Here is an 18,559-nt window from a genome sequence, read left to right on the forward strand (position 1 = left end):
ATCACAGGGCACGTCCACACCTGAACCCTGCCGGGTGTTCGCTCAGAATTTTAGAGCAGTAGGAAAACCAGCGCTCAGACTCCTTCAGCGGTGTAAACGGGAAGGATTTGGGGTGCGGCGACCTGCTCGGTGATCCTGGACGCGTCGCTTGATTTCTCTGAGCCTCAGATCCTTCAGCTTTACTCTGAAGCAGCTTTCAGTGCTGTAAGGTTCCCAAGATACCGCCTCACTGTCGGTTTGAAGATTGATTCAAGGAAGTGAAGAGAGCGAATATTACTTTGAAGACATCCACATTGCTTCCCAAAGGCTTCATCGCCGTTACTGACAACCGTAGGGATGGCTCCTTTCTGCTGTTAAAACCAGGTCCTCAAGAACGTCCTAAAAATCGGAGCCCTTTTTGCCCCTCCCCTGAACCTGCCTCCCCATTCTGCCTTCTTTCCAGGTTACATGCAGGAGTGGCTCCCAGTCTGTCCTCTAATCTAGTTGTTTCTTTCTCAGACTCACCTATCTGCATTTGGGCCCTCATCATTTACTGTTTCAGCTAAGAATCTTCTGGAGCAGGCTCCGGTGGCATCGTAGACCTCACCTTTAAGTTTTGTAACAGTCGCTGTTTTACGTTTGCTGGTGAGATTGTTTCTGATTTGTAGGGCTATGGATCTCAGATCGCAGACGTCCCTGTGCAAGCATTCTTATTTTTTTCCTATGATGTTATCTCTTTTCAAATCTCTTCTTTTCCCTTGGAGTGGTAGAAACAATCTCAGACAGGGTTCTGGGTTCTTCTGACTCCTGACTTTCAGGTTGTACGCAGTCTTGGGAAAGTTAACGTATGGCCAGCCGGGAGAAGGGAAAGCTTATCTAAACTTCAATCTCAGTTGTTTGAATTGGCAACTCCTGAGACTCCCAAATCTTCTGTCATTTATCCAGGCAGGTTGCCACTGAATCTACCTGGGAAATGGAGCTTGGGCTGCCTCTGGGTTATTGGCAGACATGCCTCTATGTTTCTCAAGCAACAGCAGCTTTGGCCTGAGGGAGCAAGGGAAAGGGCTCCTTTTTCAGAGACTCACCAACAGCTGTGCAGCTATCTCTTCCCCTCTATTTCCAGCCTAGGGAACTTGTGTCTCTGCTGGTTTGAAAGGATGTATGTACCCTAGAAAAGCCATGTTTTAATCCTAATCCTATTTTGTAAAGGCAGCTGTTTCTTCTAATCCCTATTCAGCATTGTATGTTTGAAACTGTAATTATATCATCTCCCTGGAGATGAGATTTAATCAAGAGTGGTGTTAAACTGGATTAGCTGGAGGCGTATCTCCATCCATTTGGGTGGGTCTTGATTAGTTCTTTTATAGGAATAAAAGAGGAAACATTTTGGAGAATGAGAGCAATTCAGAGAGCAGAGCAGAATGACGTAGCCACGAGAAGCAGAGTCCACCAGCCAGCGACCTTTGGAAATGAAGAAGGGAAACGCCTCCTGGGGAGCTTCATGAAGGGAAGCCAGGAGAGAAAGCTAGCAGATGACGCCGTGTTCCCCACATGCCTTTCCAGATGAGAGAGAAATCCTGTTCGCCATGTGCCTTCTCACTTGAGAGAGAAACCCTGAACTTCATCGGCTTTCTTGAACCAAAGTATCTTTCCCTGGATGGACATTTCTACAGACTTGTTTTAATTGGGACATTTTCTCGGCCTTAGAACTGTAAACTAGCAACTTATTAAATCCCCCTTTTTGAAAGCCATTCCATTTCTGGTATATTGCATTCCAGCAGCTGGCAAACTAGAACAGTTTCCTTTATGGGGATGTTGAGGTGGGGCAGATTAAGGAGAGTGGGTGGAGGTCAAACTCTTACAAGTTCTATTTACTCCAAAATCAACTGTTTAATATCTCGATCCTCTCTAGTCCTTTAGAGGCTGACTTTTGAAATGCAAAATCCTTTAAGGGACTCCCTTTTCGCTATGTTCTGAAGTCACAACCATAAGCCCCCCCCAATGGAGGGTCATTTCTGATTTTGCTCCTAGTGCAGTGCCTGTCTGGTACATAGTGGGTACAGTCTAGTAAGTGAATGGCTGATGGTCTCCCTCCAGTCTGCCCCGCTCCAACCTTCCAGTAAGCGTCTTCCAGAGGAAACTTCTAGAAATGTGGTTATCTTTAGGTCACTCCGTAGCTCAAATGCAATCAAATGCTGTTCTGCTCCCAACCCAGTCAAGTCTAACCACTTACTGTACAAGGCCCCGACTAAATCCACCCAGTCTATATCCTGCCACATCCAAGTATTTGAGGTGCCTGACGTGTCAGGCAGCCTGTTATTCAACAAAATTTATGAAGTTCCTACTGTTTGTCAGACACTGTGTTAGAATCTTGGAACAACAGTGACCAGGACAACTGTGATTCCTGTCATCACAGAGTTTACAGTCTAGCAGAGAAATCAGACATCAAACAGATAGTTATAAAAAATTAAGTGATTGTAGCTATCCAGTGGGGCTTCAAGGAGAATCACAGGGTGCTATGGGGTCTAACTTCAGATAGAAATCAAGAAAAGCCTTCCCCACGAAGTGACATTTAAAGTGAGATGAAATTACATTGGAGGGTGTATTCGTTTGTTGAATGCTGCTGGAATGCAATGTACCAGAAATGGGTTGGCTCTTACAAAGGGAATTAAATTACAAGTTTACAGTTCTAAAGCCATAGAAATGTCCAAACTAAGATATCCAGAGAAAGATACCTTGACTCAAGAAAGGCTGATGGTGTCCAAACACCTCTATCAGCTGGAAAGACATGGGGGCTGGTGTCTGCTGGCCCTTTACTTCTGATTTCAAAACAGCTTCCCCAGGGAAATTTTCTTTCTGCACCGCCAAATGTCTGTGTCAGCGCTGAATCAACTCCAAAATGTTTCCCCTTTTAAAGGACTCCAGTAAACTAATCATGATCCACCTTGAATAAGCAGAGTCACATCTCCATCTCATCAAAAGGCCGCACTCACAGTTGGGTGTGTCGCATTTCCATGGAACAATCCATTCAATGTTTCCACTCTACCGTATTGAATCAGGATTAAAGGACGTGGATTTTCTGGGGTATAAACAACACTTTCAAACCAGCACAGAGGGTATGGGGGGGAGGGGCCAGAGTGGGTCAGATTGAGAAAGTCAAAGTCTGGAGAAAAGATGAGGTGAGAGTATCCAGGTGCAGGGCCTGGGGGAAGTTTCCTCTCCCTTATTGGTGGTCTCAGGATTGACTCCTTTCCCTCATCCAGGCTTTAGCACCTCCTCAGTGATGCCCCCCTCCCCAAATATCCTGTCTAGAGGAGCCCTCCCTCCAATTTCCGCACCTCCTGTGCATCTTAACCTTGTTTTGTTTTATTCATAGCACTTAACCATTCTTTGGGATTTTCGTCTGTCTGTGTGCCCTCCAATGGAATATAAGTTCCATGAGAACAAGAAACTTGTCTTTCTTGTTCACCATTTGTATCTCTGGTTATCAGAACAGAACCTGGCATTTTTAGCAGGTGTCCAGTCAATGTTGTTGAATGAATGAAAGGCCCGGAGTGTACTGCGAATAGATTTTTCATTGACAGTAGGCAGCTGTTCTGTGACAGGCTGGAAGTAAGGAAACAAGTTAGGAAGTTATTTTATTGGTCCACAGGAGAGCTACCATCATGGCAGTTTGGACAATCTAGCTAGATTTCATGATAATAATAACGTGAACATTTATATTGTGCTTACTCTGTGCCAGGTTTAGTTCAAAGCCTTTTTTTTCTTTTGCAGTACTGCTCACAAAACCTTGTGAGTTAAATCTGCTCTTGTAATCACTCCCCTTATTTCACGAGTAACCTAAGGAATATAGAAATTTATACGGCATACTAGCTGGGTGAAGCTGGAATTTGAGTGTGCACAGTCTGACTTCAGAGTTCGGCTTTTGGCCACTACACTACTTCATGCTGAAAACTTATTCTCTCCAAGCCCTTGTATATGCTGTTCCTTGTCCTGAAATGCCCCGTATTTCCCTTCTCCTGGCTCTCACTATTGCCCACTTGTCAAAGCCCAGCTCTGTCTGTGGCAAAGACTTCACTAATTACACCTGTCCGTCCTGCTGTCTCCCTGCTTTGGATCCCTTATAGCCCCCAACACAGGATTTGCCAACTGTTCTCTTCATGGTTCCCGAGTGTGTCATAAAGGATCATATACTATCTGAACTGGGACTCCTACTCCTGTAGGAAACCGGCGGAGAAGCCAATGACTTGCCCAAGGTCACAGAACAAATTGGTAGCAGATAAAGGACTACTACAGTTTCTTAGCCAAGGTTAATTCCTCTACCCATCTGCATCTGTGCTTGCTTCACCGGGGCATCCAGCAGAGTCGCACCTGCCTCAGAATCACGTGGGGGCGGTACTTAAAAATGCAGACTTACTAAAGCAGGCCCCAGGACTCTGCATTTAACAAGCCTGTTATGAAATCCTTGCCCACGCTGGCGTTAGGAAAACTGCTGTCCTCTGGGTCTCAGAACCGGTCTGGCTAAATTGCAGTAGCTTTACATTCCCAGTGCGTTATGGGAAATGTAGTTTTGAACCGCTTCTCCCCGGCCCGCGAGCCCGCCCCCATCCCCCTAATCCTTCACGGAAGGAACCGAATCGGTCCGGAAATAGCCGACTGTTCCATGGCGGGTCCTTTCCTGCCCCGTTGCATGCTGGGGAGGCACCGTTTCCGTTAGGTACTGAAGGCAGAGGCGCGCGATCGACCTCAGTCCCACGTGAAGGGCTACGCGTGTATCGCTCGGCGGGGCCGTTCCCCGCTCGCCGCGGAGCGCCCCGGAAGCAGCGGGGTACCGGAAGTGGCCCGCGGCGGTTCCGAAGCTACTCCCGGAGCCCGGTGTGAGGCGCCTGGGATCTCGGCGACGACGCCATGTCCCTGATCTGCTCCAGTGAGTTACGACTGCGGCGACTGCAGGTCGCAGGAGGCCGGAGAGGCGCGAGAGGGTGCTCGGGCCGCTGCGACGTCGGGGTCGGGGCGGAGGAGGGAACCGGGCGCTCGGGAGGCAGAGCGGCGGCCTGTCAGCACCGAGGTCCTTCCCCAGCGCGGCGTGCATTTGCGCAGCGCTCTGCACTTTACGCAGAGCGTCAGGTTTATAGCCTCAGGGATTACTGAGGCCCACAGCCTTGTTTGGGTTAAAACCGAGACCTGAACAGAGGAAGCTGGTGCAGGGAAACAGCTCTGGTGCAGGAGTCGGGGGACCCGCCTCCGATTGGCTTTGTGATTTGGCTCAGTTCACTGACCCTCTCTGGGCTTCAGTTTCCCTATCTGCAAAGCGAGAGCTTTGCACTGGGTATTGTCCGAGTACCCGTTTGGGTAGTCCGAGGTTCTGCAGTTTACGAGGGTCACGCAATGAATTAGAGGCGGAGACAGGGCTGGATACCAGATCCCTGGCTCCCAGCCTCGTACTGTCCAACTAATAAAAACAGCTTTCCTTTATAAAGCCCTAATTGGTTTCTAGTGTACTTCCAAGTCTGTGATCTCATGTTAACCTCGTAAGAATTTCCCAAGGCAGAAATAAATGTTGCAGTTTTACAGATGAGCATGTAAGATTCAGGGAGGGTGTGACTTTTCATAAGATTCCACAGCTAGTGATCGTCAGGGCTGGCTAACAGTCTTTGATTTTGAATCCATGCTTTCTCCGTACCTTTTGCTAGCTTTCCTTTTCATATTTTATTGTGACGTGCACACATTTCTCTCTCTTGTCCGTTTTATCAGGTTACCAGTTTCCTATCTATCTCGCTATTTGCCTCCTCCCTCTTAAGCCCTTCCCTCTTCTTAGAACCTCTCCATTAATCCAAAGGGGAGAAGCGAGGAAGGGAAATGAGCGGAAAAAGGAATTCCTCACATTGAAGACATTAAAAGCCTTTTCCCATCCATTGTTGCTTTGCAATCTTGAGGGAGCACTGCACTGCGTCTGCCACAGCACCATCCTTCTCTGATGCATTCATTCACTGGTTTGTTAGGTGTTTACCGAGTGCCTGCTGAGCATCTGCACTGCACTGGGAGTCAGAGACCAGCTGTCATCCCTGTTCTCAAGGGGTATGCAGTCTCAGGGCAGGCATGTAAATGATACCTCTTGGGGGTTTTGTGAGGATGACGTCATCTGTGTAAAGTGTTTTGAGCTGTGCTTGGCATCTAGTAAACACCATGTAAGTGTTTTTTACCATAGCACTTACCACACTGCTTTGTAATTTCTTTGTCTGTTAATTCATGTAGACCTGTAGCCTGAGGTGGATGGCAGGAGTCTGAGTGGCTTCATGTGTCTCTCCATGTCCTAGAGTGTAATGGGTACCTCGCCATCTTGTTCAGTAATAAGATGGGCAGGGATTATTGTGTGCTCTAGGTGGCACATAGTAAGTTGTGTAGGAATATTTGTGGTCTGTCAGGAGACTAATGGAGAAGCTAGTTATGCATACGAAAACTGGCTTGATGTCACATCTTGTTCCCTGTTAGTGAATGAGGAGGCATGGTCTTTGGGGGGCTAGTTGTTGTGAGGAGTACATTTTCATCCCAAGCTCACTCCCTGCCTTTTCTCCTTAGTTTCCAATGAAGTGCCAGAGCACCCATGCGTGTCCCCTGTCTCTAATCATGTCTATGAGCGGCGGCTCATTGAGAAGTACATTGCAGAAAATGGCACAGACCCCATCAACAATCAGCCTCTGTCTGAGGAGCAGCTCATCGACATTAAAGGTGCCCAGTGCCTGGCCTTAGTCCAGGGCCACGTCAGCTCAGGGCCTGAGAGGGTGGGAGGTGGTGCGAGTACATCGGAGGAGGGGAGTCAGCCGGGTTAGGGCTCTTCATACCCGCTTTCCCTCTCTTGGCAGTTGCTCACCCAATCCGGCCCAAGCCTCCTTCAGCCACCAGCATCCCAGCCATTCTGAAAGCCCTACAGGATGAATGGGTGAGTCCCATGAAGGGAACTTGCTCACTTGAAGAGAATGGATCGCTGGACTGGGACTTGGGGGTGGGAAGAATATATATATATTCATTCATTCATTCACAGGGGCAGGATTACAGTGTAGGAGGAACATGGTGTTGAAGTCATGTAAGTGTGGTTGCCACACTAAACTCCATCACTTAGGAGCCGTGTGACCTTGGGCAAGTTGCCCTATGAGTCCTGATTACTATACAGTGGGAATTTTAGTATCTGTCTTTAGTGGTTGTGTAAGGATTAGGATAACATTAGAATATAAACCTCAGGGACTTATTTTATTCATCATTGTATCCCCACCACCAAAAGCAGCACCTTGTAAATAAGTGCCTCATAAATAGGAATAAATGAATGAATGCATATATCTTGAGGAACTGCTGGTACAGTTCTTGGCACTATGAGGGCAATTAATAAATAGCAGTTATTCTTCTGTTTGGATGAGGTGGCAGTTTGATATCCATGATTTGCCATAAATTAGAGAAAATGGAGGTGGGAAAGAGCTGGCTTCCATTCCCGTCTGGGTGCCCAATGTTCTGCATGCAGGAGGAGATCAGGAGTATCTACCAGCACTTTCAGGTCACTCAGCTATTGCTTGGGTCACCGATACTGATCTAGGCCATGGGATGAGAAATAGCATCCTCTGATCAAGGATGTCTGTCCTGGGTGCTCTCTGCCCCTCCCTTCCCTCTCTCAATGGTTTTTCACTCTCCCAGGATGCAGTCATGCTGCACAGCTTTACTCTGCGCCAGCAGCTGCAGACAACCCGCCAAGAGTTGTCCCACGCTCTCTACCAGCATGATGCCGCCTGCCGTGTCATAGCCCGTCTCACCAAGGAAGTCACTGCTGCCCGAGAAGGTGCAGCCTCCTCCTTGTCCCCCCTCGCTCCATGTGGTCCTGCTTCGTGATATCCCACTTACTAACATTACCTTCTTTCTTAGCTCTGGCTACCCTGAAACCTCAGGCTGGTCTTATCGTGCCCCAAGCTGTGCCGAGCTCACAGCCAAGTGTTGTGGTGAGTGTCTCTCCACCCTTGCTGCAGCCCGTTGTGTGCAGTGGCCCACAAAGCTCTCCTTATGCACATGTCTTTGGCATTCTGTGCTCTCTCACTTTCACCTTACTGCTTTTCAGGGTGCAGGTGAGCCAATGGATTTGGGCGAGCTGGTGGGAATGACCCCAGAGATTATCCAGAAGGTGAGTCGAGCTCTTTTGTGGTGAGAATGCTGATAGCTCCTCACTTTTCACCATTCGCCTTGACAACAGTATGAATAGAAGTCCTTTACATCTGGAAGTAAAGTGTAGTGGTGCCCAGCACAGACTCTGAGACCAGACTGCCTCAGCTTGTATTTTGATCCCACCACTTAAGTTTTGAACTTGATCTAACTTAACTACCTTCTGTGTCTCATTTCCCTTGCTTTTATTTATTTATTTATAAATATTATATTTATATTATTATTTTATATATATTATATTATCAAATGTTATGTTATTTATAAATAAACATATACATCTTTTTTCCCCCTTGCTTTTAAATTGAGAAGAATAGTACTTTATAGGCTGGTTGTGGGAATTTAAAATATTAGGTCCTGAGAAGTGCGACTTTTAGAACTTACTATTATTGGGGTTCTTTATATATTTAAAGCTGTTTGTTAAATGTTCTAATGTTTCTTCCTGTGACGGAGATAAGACAGGAGTTATGTTTATTTCACAGAAGAAGAATCTGAGTCTCAGGATAAGTGAGTTATCAAAGGTACAGAGCTCATAAAAGACAGTGCTCTCTGTTATCCTTACAGAATCCTCTTTTATAGGCCTTGATAGTTAGTGTCTTTTGCAAGCAGTTGAGATTGTCCGCGTGCGTCTCGGCTCTCATGTAGGAGCTTGATTCATAGACCTGGTCTGAGAGCTCTGCAGACTTGGCTCCTGTCCTTGCTTAGCCATTTATTGCCTATGTGGCCTTGGGCAAGTGACTTCCCTTCTCTGAGTTAAAGTTTCCTCATCTGAAATTAAGGTCATCAACACCTACCTCATGAGGTTGGGGTGAAAGTAAGAAGAGAGAATTCATTCAACCTTTAGCACAGAACTTGGCAAATAACAAGTGAATTCTTGGTGATGCTTGTGGAAGCATAGATGTGACCAGCCTCCAAGGTAGTTGGAGCCTCTTGCATTGAGCCTGCTTCCCTCTCTTTTCCCAGCTTCAAGACAAGGCCACTGTGCTAACCACGGAGCGTAAGAAGGTGAGTCCTCTCCTAGAGCCAGGAGAGAGTATAGGCCTGGTGGGAAGCAGTTGATCCCTTGGGAGAAAGGGAGACAGCTAAAGTCTGTACTCATTGTCATTATTCTCTGGGGGCTCTTTTTCATTTTCTCAGAGGGGCAAGACTGTGCCTGAGGAGTTGGTGAAGCCAGAAGAGCTCAGCAAATACCGGCAGGTGGCTTCCCATGTGGTGAGTGTCTGGCTGCCTGGTGACTTGGAGAATAGGGTCCTTCCATGATGTTTCTGGAGTGGAGGTGGGGTGGGCCAGCATGAGAGCAGGGACGAAAACTATCTGGGGCCTCTGGCCCTTTTTCTAATCTTGGACAGTGAGTTGTCAGGGTTTCTCTTCTGCCCAGCTCTGGGTTTCTCAAAAGTCCAGTGAGGGAGTTACTGCATCTTGGCAGAGAGCCCGGCAGAATGGATGAGAACAAAAGTGGTTCTTGTTCTCCTGGGCTGGAGGGGGTCGGTGTTGTGTGGGCGTGGGTTGTGGGATGGCTGGGAGTGGGAACCAGGGTGTGGTGTGGCTTTGAGGCCTGCCTTGACTTGGCTGTAACTGGGTGTGGTTTGACTCTCTCTGCAAAGGGGTTACACAGCGCCAGCATTCCAGGGATCCTTGCCCTGGACCTCTGTCCCTCCGACACCAACAAGATCCTCACTGGTGAGACTCAGCCCGACCTGCTGGGCCAGAGTGGGGAGGGCTCCTTGTTGTCGTGCCTGGGGACAAAAGTGCCTCTCTCAGCAATGGGATCTAGGTGGACCTGACTCATGTCTTTTTCTCATCGGTGCCCTTTCCAGGCGGGGCGGATAAAAATGTCGTCGTCTTCGACAAAAGTTCAGAGCAAATCCTGGCCACGCTCAAAGGCCACACCAAGAAGGTCACCAGTGTGGTGTTCCACCCCTCTCAGGTGAGGGCTTTCCTTCACGCCTCAGGCCCTCGCGCCTAAGCCCCATTTTAATGACTTAGGGTCCCAGGACCCACCCGCCACTGGCTCCTTGGGTAAAGCCAGTGGGGCTAAGAAATTGCTGGTTCTCGAGAGTTAGCATCTAGTGACCCCTGTTTGGAGCCCTGGAGTTGGTCCTGTACTTCCAAACAACCTTCAGACGGGCAAGGGGGGTGGGGTAACATATTTCAGAAAGCACACTTGGTGAAATTATTGATTTTAGGGAAAAGTGTTCATAATACAAACTACAGAAAACAAAGTTCAACAAAATGTTGACTCACGGGTATCAGAGGAAGATAGATTTTTCTGTGTTCCCATAATTCACCAGGATGGGAGGCAAAAACTAGTTGACTTTCAAAGGGGGTGTGGGTTAAAATAGGTCGAGAATTGATTCCAAAGGGTAAAGGATACTCCTTAGGTCAAATTAATGTGTGACATTAATTACAGGATTTGAGTTTTTAAACTTAGGGCAGTTTGGATCTGGGACTGCAGGACTGTGGCTGGATCAGTGCTTTCCAAACAGCCTTAGGGAAATGGGAAATAAAATGACAAACCTGGTAAATTTTTCATAAAGCTAAATGTATTCAAATTGAGAGCACTGCTTTCCTACTTACTTGGTGTTAGTGTCATTTCTCTTAGGAAATAGCATTGATAAAAAATGGTCATTGGTTTTATTTTATAGCTTTTAACATCTCAACTAATGGGAACAATTAATTGGTGACTCAATGTAAGACTTCCCTGCTCCAGTTTTTTTTGAAAATTAACTTGCCCCTGAAATTCTTAAGTGTGGGGATACACTGGAGCATGACCTCACAGCCTCCCCACTTCTAAAGGTATTACTGTTTAGGCTGTGCCATCCTGTGCAGTCGTCATTAACTACATGTGGCCATTTAAATAAAATAAAGTAAAATTAAAAAAATTAGTTCCTCAGTGGCACAATCCACTTGCCTCTCTTTGGTCCTGTAAACAGGGTGAGAGATTATCTTCTGTTGTTGTAGTTATGCCTTTTACCACTAGATGGCAGGGCGGCTTCAGTGTGGCCAAGTGCTAATGGATTTACATCTTAATGGCAAGCATGATTGCCGCTGTAAGGCATTATTGGGTGAGTGGGTGGTTCTAGGCTGGGCAGGGTTGAAAGAAGAAGCAGTCCTTGGTATGTGTGGCCATCTCCAGTCCCCTTTTGTAAGATTGTCATGGCCATCTCTCTTCTATCACTGATATCCTGCCTCTTTCCTTTCCTTTCAGGACCTGGTGTTTTCTGCTTCCCCAGATGCCACTATCAGAATTTGGTCGGTCCCGAACACCTCTTGTGTACAGGTGGTTCGGGCTCATGAGAGTGCCGTGACAGGCCTCAGCCTCCATGCCACTGGTGACTATCTCCTGAGCTCCTCTGATGACCAGGTGGGTCCCAGCCAGGGAGGAAGGGACATTTTCCCAACCCTGGTCAGGCTGCCTGGGACTAGAGGAGAATTTTTCTTCTCTGAGGAAGAGTTAGCTGTGCCAGGGTTGGTCAAACCAGGGTCTCTGCCTTCCTGAAGGGGAGCCAGCGCCTGGGGACCCACTTTCTTACTAGCTGTTTTTGTCTGTGTTTTCAGTATTGGGCCTTCTCTGATATCCAGACAGGGCGTGTGCTCACCAAGGTGACTGATGAGACCTCCGGCTGCTGTAAGTCACTGAGAGGCCCTTGGTTTTTACTGCTTGTTCACTGTTTGTATTTGTTCTTATAACTTGTGTAGGCATTAGCTCATGTGCTTATCTAAAAACGGATTTACTACTAAGTGGCAGGCATTGTGCTGGACACAGTAAAGAATATGAAGAACAAGGAACCTGCTTTTTGCTATTATCAGTTTCATCCCAGTGGACTCTGACGGCAGGTCCATCTCCCCCTCTCCGCAGCTCTCACCTGTGCACAGTTCCACCCTGATGGTCTCATTTTCGGAACAGGAACCATGGACTCTCAGATCAAAATCTGGGACTTGAAGGTAGGACATGGCGAGACTCCATTTGAGCCCCAGGGTTGGAGCACCTGTGAATAAGCAGTGCTGATTAAATGCCGGTGACACCTGACCCTGAGGGTGTAGAGACCTGGCTCTGCCTGTGTGATGTACCGGGTACGGTCCCAGGGGTCCCTGGGCCATGCCATCCACCTCTGATGTTCCTACTAATTATCCTCCACAAAAGAATGGAGGAGAGTAGCTCAGAGGTAGAAGTTTGGTGGCCCCCATTCTCTTCTCAGAGGCCAGACCAGTAGGGGCTCCTCTCCTGGCCAGCAGCTAACACGTTTTCCTTCCCCCTCCTCCACACCTGCAGGAGCGCACCAATGTGGCTAACTTTCCTGGCCACTCGGGCCCCATCACTAGCATCGCCTTCTCGGAGAACGGCTACTATCTGGCTACAGCAGCCGATGACTCGTCTGTCAAGCTCTGGGATCTACGCAAGCTTAAGAATTTTAAGACATTGCAGCTGGATAATAACTTTGAGGTCTGGCCCCCCTCCCCTGGTTCCCTTTTTGATTGATTTGTTGATGATTCGTTGAATTAGAACTCCCGTGTATCCTCCCCCAGTGGCTCCACATGTGACCGCCTCTCTTGTTCCGGCAGGTGAAATCACTGATCTTTGACCAGAGCGGTACCTACCTGGCGCTTGGGGGCACAGATGTCCAGATCTACATCTGCAAACAGTGGACAGAGATTCTTCACTTTACAGGTAGAGGCTGGCTCTGAGTTCCTGAGGCCTAGAGGGAAGTGGGGAGTCTTACCTGGTTAGGCATTTCTGGGAGTAGACCTTAATTGGCCTAGGTAGCTTTTAATCACTACCTGAGATAGAGGAGTATAGTGTCTAAGAAAACTGCTTCTGTTTACTGGGCTTTAGATGCTAGTTCCACTATTTCCAAGCTTTGTGACATTGGACAAGTTTCTTAACTTCTCTGGGGGCCTCAGAAAAATGGAAGTGATAATAGTACCTACTCAGTGCAGTTGTTGTAAGGTTTAAATGAGTTATACATATTTTAGAACAGTGTCACCTAGTAAGGCTATGTAAGAATTTGTTGTTGGCATTATTCGATGTTGCATCTTAGCTTGTTGTTGAATCAGAGCAGTGCTTAGGACAGACTGAGTCTGCACGAATGGAATTTATAGTCTAGGAAGGCAGACGTGGAATGACTTTACAAATAATTATTTGATTGTGTTTGTAAATGCTAGAGGAAAAAGGTATAAAATAATGAGACAGTGGATTACAAGGATTTCGAACTTTAGTTATATGACCCTGAGTACTTTCCTTTTCAAAGCTTTAGTTTCTTTATCTTTAAAGTGGGCATATCAGTACTGTTTGTAGATTGTGCCCACTGTCATTATAGAGGTGGCATGCATGTAATAGGGTGCCTGGCACACACTTAGCAGCTGAACGGGTGGTAGCTGCTGCTGTCTTTGTTGATTCTCATTAGCAGCTGCTGGAAGAATACAAGATTCTGTCCCCCTCCCATCCCACCCCCCACCTCAGTGAGTCTTCTCAGTGTGTGTGTTACAGAGACATCTGGGGCCTAGCTGTGTGCGTACTAATTCCAACCTTTCACTGGGGAGCCAATACTTGATTTTGGGGGCAGTTACATGAGCCAGGAATTGAACCCCAGGTCTCCCTCATGGCAGGCAGGCATTCTACCACTGATCCACCCGTGCACCAATATTTTGATTTTTGATTTGGAGGCAGCTAGGTAGGTGGGGTGGTGGGCTGGAAGCATAGGATGGGCTTCTGGTTAGGAGTTGACTCCAGACGTAATGCTAAATCTAGAAGGAATTTGCACTGAGATTCACGAATTACCTGAGTCCCCTGTGCTGCCCAGCTTCTTCTGCCTTCAACCCCCCCTGAGCTGTCTTAGGGTCTGAGTTCTCTGGAATCCCATGGGCTAGAACACGTTAATAGGTTAATGAGCAAGGAGTTAAAAATAACCAAACCTACACCAACAAACTGAACCCTGCCCTGAGGTTTTAAAGTGAACAGAAGACTGAACTAGGTTGTGAAAAGTAGAATAACAAGACTGTATTTTGTCTCTCAATGGCCTTTGCCTGGCTTACAGTAAATTCTCAGTAGTTGGTCTGAATTACAGATGCTCCGAAATCTCAGATGAGGGGGAACTGAATGCATCCATGCATTCCACCAACAAAATACCAAGTGCCTAGTGTGTGCCACGCATATACTGAAAGTAGGTGGTGAGCAGGTCTGACTAGAACCCTGCCTTCCCAGGTTTATGTTTGGGGAAGACAGAGAGACAAGCAGTAGCATGAAGTATACGGGATGGACTGGGGGGTCAGTGCTCAGACCCGTGGAGGAAAAGCCTTACAATTGCCTCTTGTCTCCTCAGAGCATAGTGGCCTCACCACGGGGGTGGCCTTTGGGCACCACGCCAAGTTCATCGCTTCAACTGGCATGGACAGGAGCCTCAAGTTCTACAGCCTGTAGGCCTTGCAACCTCCAACGGAAGCTGGGCCTCATCTCAGTAGTGGGGTAGAGTTAGGGGGTGGGGGGTGGGGTGGGGAGGACGGGGACAGAGACTACGTACGGGAGGGGTGGGGTCTGGGGGGTGGGACATTCACATCATTTCATTCTGGTCTGCATGGTGGCCTGAGTGCCATGCATCCTCCAGGTCCTCTGGGGACCAGATGTGGGGGAAGAACTGGTACCCTCTGTGAAGGCTCAGAGTCGGAGTCCCGAGCCTCTCCCTGCATGCTGGCCTCAAGTCCCTGGGGTTGGCCATTCCATACCCACCTTGTTTCCGTTCCTGCAAGACGGGGAGAGGCTGAGCCAAGGGAACTGTGAAGGGCTGGGCACGAGGGCGTGTGCAGGGTTTTGTAAGCAGTGATCTAGTTTCATTAAAAAAACAAAACAATAAACATGACCACCTCCCTGTGTTCGTGTACAGCAGGGACGCTGAGCTAGGAAGGTCAGGGGGAAGGAGACAGTGGGTTGGCTTCCAGAAAGCCCTCCTTCCTCTCCTTTCATGGCGCTCTTGCTTTTTAGTTTTCAGTGACACAACAGAAATAAAAGAACAGAAGCAAACCTGCAAGCCGTTTGTCAGAATGAGTCTTCCATGTCCCTGCAGACCTTGCCTTTGCCTTATAGGGCTGTGGGTCGACTGTGGTTCACAGAAGCCTGGGATGGAGGGAGAAGTGCCACAAGATTAGCTTTATTTTGTGGGTGAGGAACTGTGAGCATATCAGTCTGAATTTTTTGCTTATAGGTAACAAAACCCATTCCAAACTGCTTAAATTAAAAAAAAACTTTGACTCTGGCCATTGCAAAATAAGAGTAGAATATGAATAAATAAATAAATAAAAAGAAGAAGAGTAGAGCTAGTTCCAGGGGAGATAACCACTAAACGGTAAACAAACAAATCAGATTAACAGCTTTGCCCTTAACTCTCCACCTGCTGCTTCCTGGCATGCCCCATGGGACTTTGTGCCTCTCTTCAGTACGGGGTAGGAGGTAGGAGGAACATGGGCTAAAACCAGACTCTGGTTTGGAATCCTAGCTCTGCTGGGGCATGTAAGTCAATCTCTCTGTGCCTCGATTTCTTCATCCATAAAATGAGGATAATGTCCCTATTAAGGATATTACCAGGGTCAAGTGAATTGTGCGAAAAGTGCATAGAATAGTACCTACGCATAATAAGTGCTCTATACTTTTTAGCTGCTGCTGCTCCTGCCGCAACTACTATTACTCTGTTCCTTCTCCCTGGGGTCTCCTTTCTAAAATAAAAAATATAGGCAAACTCCAGGAAGCCTTTTCCCCTCCCTGCCAGGTGAGTGATTTCACTCTGAGCCCATGTGTTCTAGTTTGCTAGCTACTGGAATGCAACACACCAGAGACGGATTGGCTTTTAATAAAAGGGGATTTATTTTGTTGGTTCTTCAGAGGAAAGGCAGCTAACTTTCCACTGAGGTTCTTTCTTACGTGGAAGGCACAGGATGGTCTCTGCTGGTCTTCTCTCCAGGCCCCTGGGTTCCAATAGCTTTCCCTGGGGTGACTTCTTTCTGCATCTCCAAAGGCCTGGGTTGAGCTGCTAGTGCTGAGATGAGGAATGCCGAGCTGCTTAGGCTGTGCTACGTTGCGCTCTCTCATTTAAGCACCAGCCAATTAAGTCAAACATCACTCATTGCAGCAGACACGCCTCCTAGCCAACTGCAGATGTAATTAGCAACAGATGAGGTTCATGTACCATTGGCTTATGTCCACAGCAACAAGGCTAGGTATGCTCACCTGGCCAAGATGACAACTGAATCTAACTAACACACCATGGGTCATGCTTTTAGCATAGCTCTAACCAATTGCTTTGAAGGTGTTTGCACATTTGTCTCTTAACTAGGTTTTAATCTCTAGGAAAGAGACCACGTATTCATTGCTATCAGTTATCTTTGAATAAAAATGTCTTTGGTTCACTGAAGTAAGCATTCCACAGAAGGAGATAGGCTCACCGATGACAGGTACCTCACCTGAGATCACACCGCTGCTAGATGAGCAGATTGCAGGACTTGGTGCTGGAGCTCAGTCCAGGCTCTGGCTCTGTCTGTTTTTTCAGTACAGAAAACTGGGATGGTTGACACTTGGCTATTTTCACCCCTTCCCACATGTTCCAGTTTGCTAGCTGCCAGAATGCAATATACCAGAATCAGAATGGCTTTTTAAAAGGTGAATTTAATAAGTTGCTAGTCTGCAGTTCTAAGGCCAAGAAAATGTCCCAATCGGAACAAGTCTATAGAAATGTCCAATCTGAGGCATCCAGGGAAAGATACCTTGGTTCAAGAAGGCCGATGAAGTTCAGGGTTTCTCTCTCAAGTGAGAAGGCACATGTTAGGGTTTCTCAAGTGGAAAGGCACATCGTGAATACGGTGTCATCTGCTAGCTTCTTCTGGCTTCCTGTTTCATGAAGCTTCCCGGGAGGCATGTTCCTTCTTCATCTCCAAAGGTCGCTGGCTGGTGGACTCTGCTTCTCGTGGCTATGTCGTTCTGCTCTGCTCTCTCTGAATCGCTTTCATTCTCCAAAATGTTCTCTCTTTTTATAGGACTCCAGAAACTTATCAAGACCCACCCAAATGGGTGGAGACATGTCATCACCTAATCCAATTTAACAACCACTCTTAACTAAATCACATAATCCAGTGAGATGATCTGATTATAGTTTCAAACATACAGTATTGAATAAGGATTATTCTGCCTTTACGAAATGGGATTTTGATTAAAACATCACTTTTCTAGGGGACATACATCCTTTCAAACCAGCATACCACATCTCTCCATATTTTGGCTCAGCTACCTTGTAGGGAGAACCTCTTGAAAGTAAGTCTTAGTTGATGGGTTGATGAAATCTAAAGGACACCTTTTCCAAACCTATATTGTCAGACTGACAGATTTTATATTTAGGGTCCAGGAGCTATCAGTAGTCCTGGGTGTCTAAAAGGAAATCATCCCATGGTATAATCAGTGCTCATTGCATCTTCTGTGAACTTATGCCCTTCCAGGAGCTGTGCCTGGACCTGTGCCCCAATGCCCATATCTCCACTCAAAGATAAGGGTGTTTGTAGTGTACTTAGCTTTGGATACACTAACCAAGGGGGCCTCTTGGAGGGACAGATGTGACACTGGTCTCCCAAATGACGCTGGACCCATTATGTAGTGTCAGTACCTCATAACAACCCTGCCATTTTATAGATGAAACATAAGGTAAGAGAAGTGTCTTGGCTGAAGGCCATCCATTAAATTATGGAGCTGGAATTTTAAGCTGTGTGACTTCAGAGGCCAAGCTAAGTACACCGTCATTGGCCAAGACAGGAATGGGCAACTGGTGACCCACTCCACAGCGTTCTAGGAGTATAGTGTAGTAGGGAAGTCTGGACTTTGGACTCAGAAGCCAAATTTCCACTCTGTCACATTCTGATTTGTGACTTTATGTCTGTTTCTGCATCTATTGGTGCCCACTTCCTAGGACTGTTGAGTATTAATCAAGCTATTTACATGCAGAGAGCTGATGGAAAGTATTTAATAATAAACTTTGGCTACTATTTTTCCCTGCTTCTGTCAGCCTTGGCATCCAGAGACACTGCTTGGGTTCATGGTGGTCCTTGAAGCTTGAGCACCTGTTACAAAGGTTTGGTCTGACTCTGCCTTCTTTGTTTCCCTAACGTTTATTGAGGCTCTGGTGACACAAAGGTGGCTTGAACAGAATCTAGGCAGGGGAGTATCCCAGTGTATACAGCCTTGAGATGAGTTCTGGTAGAGGGGCTAACACAGAAGGTTGGTAAATCTGGGGTAGCATTTGGAAGAAGTAGTTCACTGGGTGACAATGTAGAGGAACAGAGCAGGGGTGGCTGGTGTAAGAGGAGGAGCTGGCACCCCACTGCCTGCAGGATAAGGAGGGTTGAGAGCAGGTTC

The 18,559-nt window shown here is 47.2% G+C and overlaps 1 protein-coding gene across 2 annotated transcripts; it reads left to right on the top strand.

Annotated features, from left to right (window-relative positions):
- The first annotated feature begins 403 nt into the window (after positions 1-403).
- On the top strand, positions 404-15,024 carry PRPF19 (pre-mRNA processing factor 19). 2 transcript variants are annotated; one of them, XM_077116086.1, is made up of 16 exons: positions 404-4,906; positions 6,559-6,708; positions 6,843-6,919; positions 7,663-7,804; positions 7,888-7,961; positions 8,078-8,140; positions 9,139-9,180; positions 9,313-9,387; positions 9,780-9,855; positions 9,993-10,102; positions 11,384-11,539; positions 11,734-11,803; positions 12,035-12,120; positions 12,449-12,619; positions 12,739-12,844; positions 14,496-15,024. In XM_077116086.1, the coding sequence occupies exons 1-16, from the start codon at positions 4,888-4,890 to the stop codon at positions 14,591-14,593; spliced, it is 1,515 nt and encodes a 504-aa protein (XP_076972201.1). In that variant the 5' UTR covers positions 404-4,887; the 3' UTR covers positions 14,594-15,024. The 2 variants fall into 2 exon arrangements, with proteins under 2 accessions (XP_076972201.1, XP_076972202.1); XM_077116087.1 differs by lacking the exons at positions 7,663-7,804; positions 7,888-7,961 and having other exon boundaries at positions 405-4,906.
- The last annotated feature ends 3,535 nt before the right edge of the window (positions 15,025-18,559 follow it).

Source organism: Tamandua tetradactyla, chromosome 9 (assembly GCF_023851605.1).
Source record: "Tamandua tetradactyla isolate mTamTet1 chromosome 9, mTamTet1.pri, whole genome shotgun sequence".
NCBI classification, from domain to species: Eukaryota; Metazoa; Chordata; class Mammalia; order Pilosa; family Myrmecophagidae; genus Tamandua; species Tamandua tetradactyla.

What these genes read in the sequence shown, in the direction of transcription:
- PRPF19 (XM_077116086.1), top strand. An exon ending in TGAGCTCCTCTGATGACCAG is followed by an intron (nt 11,540 to 11,733) that starts GTGGGTCCCAGC and finishes CTGTGTTTTCAG; the next exon opens with TATTGGGCCTTCTCTGATAT. An exon ending in AGCTGGATAATAACTTTGAG is followed by an intron (nt 12,620 to 12,738) that starts GTCTGGCCCCCC and finishes TTGTTCCGGCAG; the next exon opens with GTGAAATCACTGATCTTTGA.